Raw genomic sequence first — 13,676 nt, 5'->3', positions numbered from 1 at the left:
TTTATAAATGTTTTAAGAATAATACTCAAAAGCACCTTCCTTACCCTGGCTTCGGCTCTCGCTCCCAGCGCTCGCCCGAGCAGGGAAGAGGAAAGCATGAGGGGAGGCTCGTGTTACCCCTCAAGCCCCCCCATGGGGAGGTGGCAGGTACAAATCAGAAACAGCTTTAGATAGAAAAAGAAAATTTAGGTCTGCGGCCAGGTGTTCTCTGCCGGTACACGACAAACGCCCCAGGCTCTTTCCGGCAAGGAAGAGGGACGCACTTTGGGGGTGCCCAGGAAAAGCTTCTTCGCGTTCAAGAATATAGCCTGAAGCACGGCAGCAGGAAACCCAGAGACAGCCCAAACTCGCGTCCAATAACCTCCTCTGTCCTATCACCTGAATCCACCCTGGAGGTAAAGCCCCCGGCCACGCTGAGGGCCTTCGCGCATCCCCCATCTCACGCGCCCAAACACAACACCAGCTCACAGCCACACAAACCACAAGCGCAGCCTTAAACAAAAGGACGCAGAAATCACTCAGAAGAGGATTGCTTCTGCTGGTACCGCCTGCGAGACAGAGGTGCAGGGCACCCGTCTCGCCTCCACGCGTAGGCCTGAATGGGCACTAAACGCTTAAGACCTGCCCAGGAGACGCCTTCGCTTGTGGCAGATGTCTCCAGCCAGTGTGGCAGTGACCCTGCAGTTAAGGCTTTTGCAGCAACAAGAACCAGACGTGTAGCTCGTCTTGAAGATGCTCAAGTTTTCCAGGACACGCGCAGAGACTCACTAGCGCGTTACACTCGATACCTCCCTGCAGAGAAGGCTGCAGCTGGAATTGCTCCCCTACTGAATAAGGGAAAGGGCAGCACGATTCGCCGCAACGCCTGACAAACCATGCCGCGCAGGCTCTCAAAGCACCCAGGTAAGCAAGAGACAAATCTCTGCTGGGAGCTTCAAACATAAACTCTGTACCTAAGAGGTTACCCTGGTGGTTGACCAGCTCCAGCAAGCTGGCACTGGCAAGGGTTAGCATTACTGATTGCTCTTTAAAATAAGAGGAACTGGATGTAGAACAGAGTTTCACAAAAACATAAGGAGACAGTACGTTTATTGAAGTTTGGAAAAGTATAGTCCGAGAAGAAAATAAGTCGGCTTTTCCAAAACGTTAGACTGAAACTTCCCACCTCCAGCTGGATTCCCTGTTCCAGGATTTAGGTAGCAGTAAAAGCTAGGTTTCCAACTTGGAGAGATAAGGGTTGCGAACAGCAAAGTGCACACAGGATTCCCTGTCCAGCCAGCAGGATCTTGTGCCTGACACCGGGCCCAGAGCCGAGGAGGATCTGCAGTCGCTCAGAAGCTGCCCGCCTTGCCCATTTTCATCGTATTTCCCAACTGCGAGACCCGCGATGCAGCTCCTCTCAGATTAAGCCCTGTGCAACTACAGACCACATCTGTCAACGTATTTCACGTTTATACCCAGACTAGGCTCTACGTGGCTTACATGCTCGAAACACCATTTCCCAGGCTGTGGTCCAGCCAGCTCCACACCCTTCCTGCACAGCTGCCAGTGGCACCCTGCAAATGGACTCCTAGATTTCACGTTAAGCTGATATTCTGCCAAGGTATCATTCTAGCCAGCTCCAATGCAGCTCTCCGTCAACCCAGCCGGGCACCCCTTGGGCACAAGCCCACTCCGCATACGAGGCCCCTCGCCTCAGAAGCCGAGCAGTGCTGGGCCAGGCCAGCCACACGTGGGCAGCTCCTCCGGACCCTCTCCCCAAAACCGCCACCTGAGGTGACAGACAGGCCCTCAGCCAAGCCCGCAGTCACCAACCACCTCGCCCTGGATGTTCACATCGCACCAGCTGCCACGAAACACCACCACCAACACCCCAACGTTTCCGCAGCCCTTTCCATAGCCAATGTTAAGAATCGCGATCCGTAACATGACTTAAACGCACCCCGTTCACAGCTCTCCCCGTTCGCACCCCTGCTTCCCTCTCCCGCATCAGCTCCGCACCACCAGGAGGTGAGCGAGGTCTCACCGCGCCATGCTGACTCCTGGCCCTTCTGCTAAGCAGGTAACACGCAAGGTGAGGCTGGCGAGACTCTCCTTCACCATCACCCCAGAAGCCACAACCTCCAACATGCACCTTTCTCCCATGAACCGCCACCTTTCAGGGGGGATTTTTCAGCAGAAGCAACGTGACCTGCCAGGCAGTCTCTCGTTCAGCAGGAGGGGAAGAGCTGAGGGACAGAGGAAGATACCGGATCCTCCCCCTTCGCTCAGAGAGGGAGAGACAGCCTAAACGAGAGCCGCTTTTGCAGATGAGGAAACTGAAACAACAGCAGGCAGAGCAACTCCGAATTACCCCGAGTCGGCAGCAGCTGGGATTCCCTCCGCTGCCCCGGCCGAGCTGCCTCCAGCTCCTGCCCTCTCCTCGCACCACTTCCTCTGCTCCATCCCCGAAAAGCTCCTGAGCCACTTTCCATCGCCAACAGCTCGAACGGAGCCTCCTGACCAACGAGACGCAGCCTGAGCCCTTCACGAGGGTCCCCTGCAGCACCTGCCAGCATTACAAAATTAAAATGAACAAAAACACTAAGATATAAGTTACTGCTTAAATTATTTGTAAAATGTCTTAGATTTTCTGTGACACGTTTTAAATACCCCCCAGGGCCCCCACAGTACGTGATCCCCAGAGGGGGCTTCAGTTCCAGCAGGGACAGACCCCACCACTAACTGGAAGTCGGTGGGGGAGGGAGCGATGAACGGAGAAAGGGTTTCTCATCCTTTCACAGCTTCAACAACTCCGCGCTCTAAATACCAATAATAAAAGTTATAATAAAAATAGTTCTTCGTGAGGCAGTGGAGACCAAACAGCCCTTTCCCTCCCCTGCAGGGGCAGCCCAGGTTTCAGGCTCGGGCAAGCAGGCTCGTCTGTACAAACTCAGTAGTAAAAAGGGCTTTACTTGGGGAGCGGGGGGAGCGGAGGGGGGGGTTCCGACGGCAGCGGGGGCGGTCGGGGTTTGTCCGTGTTGGCGGCTCTGGAGCTCACGGCAGCCCGGGGGTTCAAGTACTCGCCACACGAGTGGAATTCGAAGCCAGGGGCCCCGGTGGGCTGCATGCCCTGCGCACTCAACAGCGAGTGCAACATATTGACTGTATCCTGGTAGTCACTGGCTTGGTTTGTGTTGTGCCCGTTGGCCCCCGTGGGACCCTTGTCCAGTTTGCCGTGGGGACCCCTGGCTTTGTTGGCCTGGGGTAAGGAGAGGCCACCTGCTTCTGAGCTGTGCCCTGGGAGATGGGCTGCCCCAGGCAGGTGGGGATACGGAAACTGCATGCCAGGGCCTTTGGAGCTTTTACTGATTTTGGGCTGGTGCTCGTGTGCTGCGGCTGCTGCCTCCTCTGGCAGGGGCCTCTTGCGAGAAGAGCCATACAAACTGTAGCTTTTGTGGGGCACAGTGCTCGGCTGGCTGCCATGTTTAGAGTCTCCTGGCCGCTTGTTGCCCACATTGCTGGGGCCAGCTCCAAGCGGGACGTGCAAGTGTTTGTGAGAGTGGTGGTTGTGGTGGTGGTGGTGGTGGTTAGAAGAGTGGCCCTTGTGTTTCTCCTTGTGATCTCGGCTTTTGCCACTGCTCTCGTCCGAGGAGCTGTGCCTGTCTGCAGCAGTTGGCACCTTGATCCGCATTTTTATCTCCTCCTGCTTGGAGGGGAGCGGTCTGTCCCCACCTCCTCCTGCCACTGGGATCCTCAGCTTCAGAGCTGAGGCTTTGTCACTCTTTTCAGGGGCAGGACGCTCGGGGTTCTCCGGGCCACCGATGGGGATTTTCAGGATGATTGGAGAGGGGTTGCTGTCCTGCTGGACTTCTCTCTCCCGCTGCTGCTGGACCAGGAGATTCTGCGCCGCATAGGCATACTGAGACCGCACATTGGCCTCCATGTTCTCTAGCTGACGCTTCTGTGCCGCCAACTCCTCTGCGTGCTTGGCCCGGTACTCCTTGAGCGACACCTTCGCCGATGGGGCATTCTTGCCGCTCTGCTTCTGATAACCAGCGCCATCTTGCTGTAAAGGATGCTCAGCAGCTGATGAGCTTTCGTTAGTCCTGTGACTCTGGCCAGCCTCCAGCTTGGGTGGAGGATGCTGGGACAGCCAGTGCTCAGGCTGGGACATATCTGCACCACCCTGGTCGCTGGGCGAGTCTGCTGCGGCTGGCAGAGATGGCCCTGCTCCAGCAGTCGAGGACGTTGACATGCTCATTAAACCTGCAATGTTCATGTCAGAACTGTTGTTCCTGGAAATCATGTTGAGGATCGTCTGCTCCGAGAGGCTCTCCTCTTCGCCGTGGTCGTCAGCCTTTGACTTCTTGGCTGCTTGAGAGGCCTAGAATAAAAGCAGAGACCAGTGACTTAGTTTGTGCTGTCACCAGTATGGTAGACCACTAGAGAGGACAAAAGCGTAAGTTATCCCGCTGGCTGATCTAACAACAGGCCTAACATCTCTGGTGACAGAAGCTCAAGAGAGCATTTTACAGAGCGACACACGCTCAGTGTGAAGAACAGACGCCAACAAAACGCAGCCTGATCTGCGGTGCCAGGCAGCGATCAGGAGTAGCAGGGAACGGCCAGTCTGGCTGAGCCTGGATGACGTAATGGCTGAGTAGGCAGCTGGTTTGATGCAACAGGCTCACCCTGTGAAGGGCAAGCTCCGATTTAAAGACAGGCCCGCTCTGCCCCTACTTCTCCTTGCAGCAGAAGACCCTACCCAAACACAGAAGCGGGGTCACTAAATCAGTTGAAAAAGCAAGGTCTTTATAGAGTTAATTCAAAACTCAATTACTGAACATACGTTTTGCAGACCCAAAATGCTCAGATGTCACCCCCTCCACGCCCTTCAGACAACTATCTTGTCCTGTAATATCAGAGATGCCACACAACCTCACGCACCCGGAAAAAAATCAGAGTTTGCATTCTCCTGCAAGCGACAATAGTCCAAAGCAGACTCTTACCCGCCAGTTCCGGATACGTTTAAGCCGGTTGGGAGTTTTCTCGAGGATCTGCAGGAATTCATGAGTCAGTTCTGCAAAGGAGACACAAACACAGGCAAGATGGTTAGGGACACACAGACCAGCCCTAGCCTAGCAGGGCAACCCCCTGCTTATTGATGAATGGAGCTACTGATGAGATGGAGCTACTCCAGGAGGGGAAATACTGAGAACTAGTAACACTGACCACGTTTAGACTCATCTCACTGTGTGCCTTTTGCCATCTCTATTGTACCATAGAAGCTGCTGCACTGGAAACCTTGGCAAGACCAGAAGCCCTTGAGTCCATGAACTGGCCAGTGGCCATGTTTGAATGGCAGACCCAGGAACAGAGATGCCAAGATAATATAAGAGCCTTTGGGGGGACCTTGCTCCAAAACTTACCATCTAAGAGCTCCAGAGTTACAGTGCCATCAACGTATTCCCACCAGTGCTTCCCGTCCGTGGAGACTGGGATCTCCCAGTTGGACCACTTACAAGCCAGGTGGATACAGACGCAGGCCACAACGGGAGGGGTGTACTGCAGGCTGAAGGTGGTCAGGTGCAGGCTGACGTCACCAGCAGGGAGAGAGAAACAGAAAGCCATGAACTCCCAAGCCTGAACCTCAGCACACACAATCGCCCGCTGAACAGACACTGCGGAAGAGGCGGACACGGTGGGGAAGGTCCTGCAATCCTCCCCCAGGACAACCCTGCTGTTACAGGCGTCTCTATCCTGCTCTGCCAATTCACTTGTTACTTCCCTGTTCTGCTCCAGCCAGTTCGGGTCCAGGCACCTCTGTCAGCTCAAGGCTCTGTAGCTAGTGCAGGAGTGGCAAGGCACACTGCTGTCCCGCTAAAGCCCTCCTCCAAGGGAATAAGCGAGCAGTTGGGTTATCTGCCAACCCCTAACCTCTGTTGTGGACTCTGTTCAACCTGAGAAAACACTCAAAACGTTTCCAAGTGCAGCTCCTGGGAAGCCAACATCACTGGTGAAGGGCATCGCTACCGTTCCAAGAACCGACTGTTCAAACAAGGAAGCTCCTAGGATCTGCACTCACCCCCTCACCTCCCTTGAGGAACACCAAGGGGATCAAAGTCTCACATTCATGTCAAGGGATGTTTAATAGAAGCACCATCTCTCCTTAGGGTCAAGATCTGTTCCACAGTTAAAAGCAAAGTCTGTACAGATCTGCACAGACTGCACTTTTTAGAGTTATCCTGAATCCGACCCGCAACAGGATTTGGCTTATTTTGTATGAAAATTACAGCTTGCCGCACAAATCCACAGCACTATTAATCAAAGAATAAAGCAGGTACTAAAAATCACCTTCCTGAGAACACCTGCGCTCAACTAGCGAACTGGCCCTTCTAGGCATTTAGGAAGGCTCTGGTCTTTCCCAAACGATCTTTAGGAAAAGGACTGAAGCTCCTACTGTAAATAACACTGCAAGCTGACTGCATGTGAAAAGCTTCCAATTGTTTTACTACAGATAGGCTCACGTAATTGTAGTCATCGACTGCTGCAGAGCAAACGTAGGCAGGCCCTGCTCTCCCTCCAGAGCCACCCTGCATGCAACACTATAGATCAGTGACTCAGTAGCGTCTAACAGGGAGCCCGGCCACAAACCAAGCATTTCATAACTAAATGAATTAGCTGTGCGACAGCTTGGACGTCAACGCTGGGAAAAGACGTCTAGGTAGCATTAAGAACAGGAGAACTGATCCTGAACCGTTCACCGCAAGGAACTCCATCTGATTTGAGAACTGGGATGCATTCAGCCCCAGCAACCCTACTCTTCACCTGTAGGAACACCGGGTTCACTACATCCAGCCCTCTTAAACACCTGTCACAGCAAGTTCAGTGCAGGATTTGCTTGTTGTCACAGTAGTACACTAGTGAATCAGTCCTATAAAGAGTGCTTTATGGAGACAGTTACACTGAGCACCCATGTGCAGTGGCAGGATGGCATTATCTGCACTTCTTCAGCATGCTCAGGTTATTTAAACATTTTTCCACCAGTGCATTGTGGAGAGACAGAGATATGCATCCACAGCTGAAAAGTCTGAAGCCATTTCAATGATACTGTACTTATCCATACACCAAGAAATCAAACCCAGGAAATTCAGAGCAAGAAGAAACCTTCGTCCAGCCAGCCAAGGTAAGAAGTGAAGTTAAGGTACACAAATAACCTTAACTCTGCCCCATAACGATGCCGTAAGGGAACAAAAGTTAAAAATCTCTAGCTACGCCTGATAAATCTAGTTCATCGCTCAAGCGTCTTAATCACGTACTTCACGGCATCACTTCAAGGCAAAACTGAAGCTGTCTGGATGCATTTCTTACTTTCTGCCTGGATTTCTTTCAAGTGCAACCTTAACTCATAATTCCTTGGTTTTGCAATTATTGCTGCAGGGATAAAACATGTTTCAAGGATGTATTTACCTATACATTACTAACACAACCTTCCTTCTACCCTAGTTTATGCAGGAAACCCGCAACACAGTTCTGCTGCGAAGATCTGCAGGCTTCTGAATGCAGTGCCCTTTGGAGCTATGTAGCATCTTTCAACAGAAGACTTCTCACAGCAAGTTGTGGAGGTGAGCAGTTAACACCTCTCATGGACAGAGAGAGGGAAATACCTTGCCCAAGGCCATGCACATTTGCTGCTCTGCCAGGGTCTGGAAATGCTTTCCGACTCTGTAGGTTCACCTACGCTAGCAAGAGCGACCTACTGAAGGTTCAGCTACAACAGAGAGAGCTTATTGCTTTTGCACCCTTACCTACATCCTGAAAATCAGTAATTCTGGAGAGATTTTTGCTACTTCAACACTAAACGCTCTTTTTGCTGGTACGCATTTTTTTAAATTAAAAATGAAAACTTCATCCTTATCTAACAAGCACAGTTATGCTAGACTTAGGCAGACAGAACCAAAGCCTAACCCGTTTTTCTCTCCCTTTAGAGAGTTACCCACCCTTTCATTTCTGCAAACTCTTCCACAGAAGCAGAAAAGCTCCTGTTTCCTCAAGTTGGTCTTTTCCAAACATTAATCCCATAATTTGCCTAAAGCTGCTAACCCAAAAAGTAACTGAAAATGCCAGAAGTCCCAATATGAGGGCTGGTATCAGCATTACAGTAAAAATCCAGCTGTTACCTGACAGAACTGTCCAGACCTCTCAGGTTAAAAACCTAGGTGCCTCTTTCTTTTCCAAGATTGTCTACAGGCACTACAGACACTGGCTACAGGACTCTGTCCAATCATTCAGGCCAGACAAGGATCCTGTTTCTCTCTTGTAACCCTTGATATCTGTACTCAGCTCTTGTTTTTCTTGCTTTATACTTGAGATCAGCCCTCTTTAGGGTACAGAACACATTTGTTCACAATTTGCACAGCACCTAGTCCAGTGAAATTCTACTCACTGACCCCTGGGCACTAAATAAGCAAAAACTTACATCTTCTCTTCAAGTCCACCCCAAAGCTATTTCGTTTTGAACAATAATCTAACTCACTGTAAAAAGAAAGCAGTGATGTTCCAGAACATCTTACTTGTACCTGTCCTACCTACGTAACTGATTTTGCACTTGCTTTATTGGAAGCTAGGAAGAACAGAAACCTTTTCTCCTGCTGAACAGGACTGAGCAGTCCCCTATTGCTCACAAGCTAACCAATCCCCCAGGGATCACCAGGAGCACATCTCCTCTGGATAAAACCCTCTGTCAAATATGAATCAATGGTAAATAATAACCTGTTGGTAGCCATGAAATAGGAAGTTTGTGCCAAGTCCTTGCTGGCTGAAAGAGAAAAGGAAAGAGCAAAGAGTTAGTCTGGATATCCTGAGAAACCCTGTTACATTTCACTTTAAAGAACCACAGGTCTTTTGTCGCCAGCACAGAAAAATAAGAGCCAGCACAGTTTGCCTAACTTCACATAACAGCTACAGAAGACTTTTAGAAGTTACAGAGGTACAGACACAGTTTTGTGTTACGCCGTGGTTCAGTGCAGCCACGGCATCATGCGAGTCGCTTGCAACCCCGTCTACTTTGAAACATATTTTCACAGTTCTTTTCTTTCAAGCTCAAGTTACTCGGAGGAGCAGCCCTCCGCAGCAGGGCACTCCCAAGCCCCCCAGTGCCTGACATCTCTTACCTCGCACTAGCTGCGTGCACTTCACCACGTGGGTATGCGGGTGGTCAATAGTGATCTCAAAGCCTGGAAGAACACAGATATATGGCCATCAGACAACTAGCAGCACGCTCCCAGAGATCTACGAACCTCACGTTTCCTGCTCGTGGGGGACAAGCCTGGTTCTCCCCTTCCCTCCTATAGCCCCTGCTCTCCGCTCCGAGGTGAGCAGGAATAGAGGAGCGCGTTTTCCTTTATCCAGAAGACTCAAGTTCTCCAGTCACAAAACCTGAAGGTCACGGCTGCTGCCAGGCCTCCAAGCAGCTAAATGACTTCTGTGCGTGAAAGACCTCACTGAAAACAAAACAACTATTAAGGATTTTAAAAATAGAAGGACAAAACCTCTTACAGCAGCTGGGAGGAAGGAGAAGACAATGGCATTTGCTCAGAGGAATTTTTCTCACCCAAAAAGCTAAGAGGAAACAGACGTCTTCCCTTTGAAGGAGACTACAGCATTAAAGTCAACTGAACTTAATCCTTGCTTCAGTTTCCTATTTAGTTTGTACATTATGGTTTAAAGAAAAAAATTTCAATTCAAATCTGTCCATGTGGGTAACAGATTTGGCTTTTTCTGTGCAGAATATTCTAGATGAACTGTGAAGTTTAAAAAAAAAAAAAGGCAACTGGAGAACCAAACACAGTAGATCCAAAACTCGGATCACGAATAAGATCCTCGATCTGACAGACAATCACACCCCTTACTGTGGGCTCCAGGTTCTATTTTCAAAAACCAAACAGAAAGAAAACTGTGGCTGGGATAGTTCAGCTGAACGCTAAAAACAAAACAAAACAAAACAGCGACCTGATCAAAATATTAACTTTCAACTCAGGTTTTGTTAGACATCTCCCAGTGCAAACAGCTTCCATTCCTGGCCACTGGACTAGAGCATTATCAAGTTTAACAGCATAACAGAGGACAGCGACCAATGTCCGAGCAGTACAAACCTGTTGGGGAAGGGGGGTGAAGGGGGGGGTGGGAAGAGACGAGCCACACTTTCACATGTTTTTTTTTGTGAACACTGAACTTGACACAAGTTAAACCTGAAAATGTTGTTATTAAAAGGAAAACACAAGGTGTGGGTGTGAAAAAGAGTTTGTTGCCTGGACTCTTGCTTTCCCACTGGCCAGCTGTGCATCTGCCCTCCAGCTGTGGAGAAGACTGTGCAGTTAAGACTCTCCGCCCTGCTGAACACTCCTGGGTCTGGGATTCGTGTGGCAGCCCGTCCGCTTTGAAAAACTTACCCAGGGTCTGCAGTATTATGCTCTCTAGAATGACCAGGTCTTGGGCTTGTTGCAGGTAAGCCTGGGGTTGAGAGGACAGGCAAGTTACTCACGATGAGGCACTCCGTATAAAGCCTGCACATTTCTAACACCCTTTCTCAGGGAGGCAAAAAAATAGCAAAGGGGAATCTTTATGCCCCAATCTGGACTGGGGAAACTGGCACAGATTCCCTGCCAGAAGAGAGAAAGCAGAGCGCTGGGTGGACCCACTCCCCTGCTAGTTCTTGCTCTACAGGATTGTTGCTTCAGGATCCGCATTGGCCCTCTTAGTCCTGGTCCCTCAAGAGGGGTTACATGGCACGGGATGGCTCTATGAGCAGTACAGGATGGCGTTTAGCTTTCTCCTTAAGCTTTGGCTCCTGGATAAAGCTTCCCCTTTTCAGCAGGGTTGGCTGCTCAGTTCCAGGTAAGACGGGCTGTCTTGAGAGATAGGGAATTGGCAACGTTTCTAATAAACCCACAATTAAACAAGCGGGAACAGAACAGAATCAAACTGCGCACATCATTTGCTGCTCTGCCACAGACGCTATTTAATCCCAGCAGCCAACATCCACGCTCTCCTCAGAAGCTTTTTAATGCAGACACTGTTACACAGCACATCTGAGTCACATTCGCAGCAGCACAGCAGAGGAAAACAGAAGAGAGGTTGCCACAGAGCAGGAAAGAAAAACCTTCTGCTGTACAGAAGCCAAAAACCTCTCTGTAGTAAGAGAGCAGTTGAATTGAGCTGTAACTAACCATCCTACGACACAACCACTCATTTAGAGAGTGGATGCTTATGAGCCTGATTTAACGAGACGCTGTAGCCACGTGATCTAGTTATATCAGCAGAACTGCACGGTTCAGGATGCAGCACACTCCCACCATTCCCATTCTTCGCATCTCTGCTCCTCACTTCACAGCGCGGTCCTCCCATCTCCACACTTACCTCGCTCCTTGTGTCTGGAAGAGTTTCCAGGGGGTGCAGACAGGCATGTGCTACCTTGATTACGTGCTCCAGTTTACGAGGCTGCTCCTCCACCTTGGCTGCCAAGAACAGAGCCGCCGGTGCCACCGACTTCAGAGAAGAAAAATATATTTTTTTAATTTTTTAAAGATAATAAGCTCAAGACTAAAGCAAATAAAGTAGGCTAGTTTTTTTAACGATACGATAAATATTCTTTTGGGAAACAAAGCGTGTCTAGGTAACTTGGGGGGGAGGGGGGGACACAAGGGGGTCTGTGACAGCTACCAGCAGCGGGGCAGCACCCTGCCTCCCTCAGCACCCCCCCACCCCCGGCCCGGGACTGGGGGCAGCGGCGCACTTACATTCCGGTGGAACTGGGTGAAGGACTGCACCATGTAGAAGCGGTGCATGTACACGATGGCCGTGTTGATGGTGAGCTGCGAGCTGGCGGCACGGTTAAGGAAACGCCCCCCCCTCACCGGGCAGCTCCTTCATCCTCCCCTTCCCCCTCCCTCCCTCCCTCCCCGCCCCGGCACTCGAGCGCAGGCTGCGCGGCCTAGCGCGGGCCGGATACACGTTGAGGCGCTGGCCCATGTCCTGCAGGAGGTTGGCGGCCTGCTGGCGGTACGAGAGCTCCTTGTCCGGGTCGAGGCCGGCGCGGCGCGAGGGGCTGCGGTCCAGCTGCTCGCGGCTGAAGTACCAGCGCCGCCCCGCCGCCGCCGCCGCCGCGCTGCCGGCCCCGCCGCCGCCGCCCGCCGAGGCCTCCATGGCGATCCGCGCCCGCGCGCGCGCACGCACGCAACGCGACGCAACGCGACGCAGACGCAGACGCGACGTAACGCGCGCGCCTGCGTCACGCGGCGGGGCCGCGCGCGCGCGCGCGCGCCCCGCCCCGCTGCCCCCGCCGCGCATGCGCGACGCGGCGTCTCGCTCGCTCGCTCGCTCTCCTCCCCCCCCTCCCAACCCGGAAGTGGGGGGAGGTGGGGGAGGCGCGCTCGGCCTTTGACCCTGCTGACCCCTGACCTGCGACCCCAGCCCTCCCCTGACCCCCCCAGTGACCTATGACCCCAGCCCTCCCCTGACCCCTGACCCCCCAGTGACCTGCGACCCCAGCCCTCCCTGACCCCTGACCTGCGACCCCAGCCCTCCCCTGACCCCCCAGTGACCTATGACCCCAGCCCTCCCCCTGACCCCTGACCCCCCAGTGACCTGCGACCCCAGCCCTCCCCTGACCCCCCCAGTGACCTGCGACCCCAGCCCTCCCCTGACCCCTGACCCCCCAGTGACCTGCGACCCCAGCCCTCCCCCTGACCCCTGACCTGCGACCCCAGCCCTCCCCTGACCCCCCCAGTGACCTGCGACCCCAGCCCTCCCCCTGACCCCTGACCCCCCCAGTGACCTGCGACCCCAGCCCTCCCCCTGACCCCTGACCTGCGACCCCAGCCCTCCCTGACCCCTGACCTGTGACCCCAGCCCTCCCCTGACCCCCCCCAGTGACCTGCGACCCCAGCCCTCCCCCGACCCCTGACCTGCGACCCCAGCCCTCCCCCTGACCCCTGACCTGCGACCCCAGCCCTCCCTGACCCCTGACCTGTGACCCCAGCCCTCCCCCTGACCCCTGACCTGCGACCCCAGCCCTCCCTGACCCCTGACCTGCGACCCCAGCCCTCCCCTGACCCCCCAGTGACCTATGACCCCAGCCCTCCCCCTGACCCCTGACCCCCCAGTGACCTGCGACCCCAGCCCTCCCCCTGACCCCTGACCTGCGACCCCAGCCCTCCCCTGACCCCCCCAGTGACCTGCGACCCCAGCCCTCCCCCTGACCCCTGACCCCCCCAGTGACCTGCGACCCCAGCCCTCCCCCTGACCCCTGACCTGCGACCCCAGCCCTCCCTGACCCCTGACCTGTGACCCCAGCCCTCCCCTGACCCCCCCAGTGACCTGCGACCCCAGCCCTCCCCCGACCCCTGACCTGCGACCCCAGCCCTCCCCCTGACCCCTGACCTGCGACCCCAGCCCTCCCTGACCCCTGACCTGTGACCCCAGCCCTCCCTCTGACCCCCCCAGTGACCTGCGACCCCAGCCCTCCCTGACCCCTGACCTGTGACCCCAGCCCTCCCCTGACCCCCCCAGTGACCTGCGACCCCAGCCCTCCCCCGACCCCTGACCTGCGACCCCAGCCCTCCCCCTGACCCCTGACCCCCCAGTGACCTGCGACCCCAGCCCTCCCCCTGACCCCTGACCTGTGACCCCAGCCC

At 53.8% G+C, this 13,676-nt stretch overlaps 1 protein-coding gene across 1 annotated transcript; it reads right to left on the bottom strand.

Moving 5' to 3' along the window:
• Positions 1-1,072: 1,072 nt before the first annotated feature.
• On the bottom strand, positions 1,073-12,186 carry CCNT1 (cyclin T1). Its single transcript, XM_068921240.1, has 9 exons — positions 11,993-12,186; positions 11,781-11,862; positions 11,401-11,529; positions 10,434-10,494; positions 9,156-9,218; positions 8,755-8,800; positions 5,412-5,575; positions 4,992-5,062; positions 1,073-4,366 (listed from the first exon to the last, which is right to left on the bottom strand). The coding sequence occupies exons 1-9, from the start codon at positions 12,184-12,186 to the stop codon at positions 2,951-2,953; spliced, it is 2,226 nt and encodes a 741-aa protein (XP_068777341.1). The 3' UTR covers positions 1,073-2,950.
• Between the last annotated feature and the right edge of the window lie 1,490 nt (positions 12,187-13,676).

Source organism: Struthio camelus, chromosome 28 (assembly GCF_040807025.1).
Source record: "Struthio camelus isolate bStrCam1 chromosome 28, bStrCam1.hap1, whole genome shotgun sequence".
In the NCBI taxonomy this organism is placed as follows: domain Eukaryota; kingdom Metazoa; phylum Chordata; class Aves; order Struthioniformes; family Struthionidae; genus Struthio; species Struthio camelus.
The sequence above is the reverse complement of the archived record's forward strand: the minus strand, read 5'-3'. Positions and strand labels throughout refer to the sequence as shown.

Coding starts and splice junctions, on each gene's coding strand:
- CCNT1 (XM_068921240.1), bottom strand. CDS start 12,186: ATGGAGGCCTCGGCGGGCGGCGGCGGCGGGGCCGGCAGCGCGGCGGCG. Junction 8,801..9,155: donor GTGCACGCAGCTAGTGCGAG/GTAAGAGATGTC, acceptor TTTCTCTTTCAG/CCAGCAAGGACTTGGCACAA. Junction 4,367..4,991: donor AACGTATCCGGAACTGGCGG/GTAAGAGTCTGC, acceptor CTTTTATTCTAG/GCCTCTCAAGCAGCCAAGAA.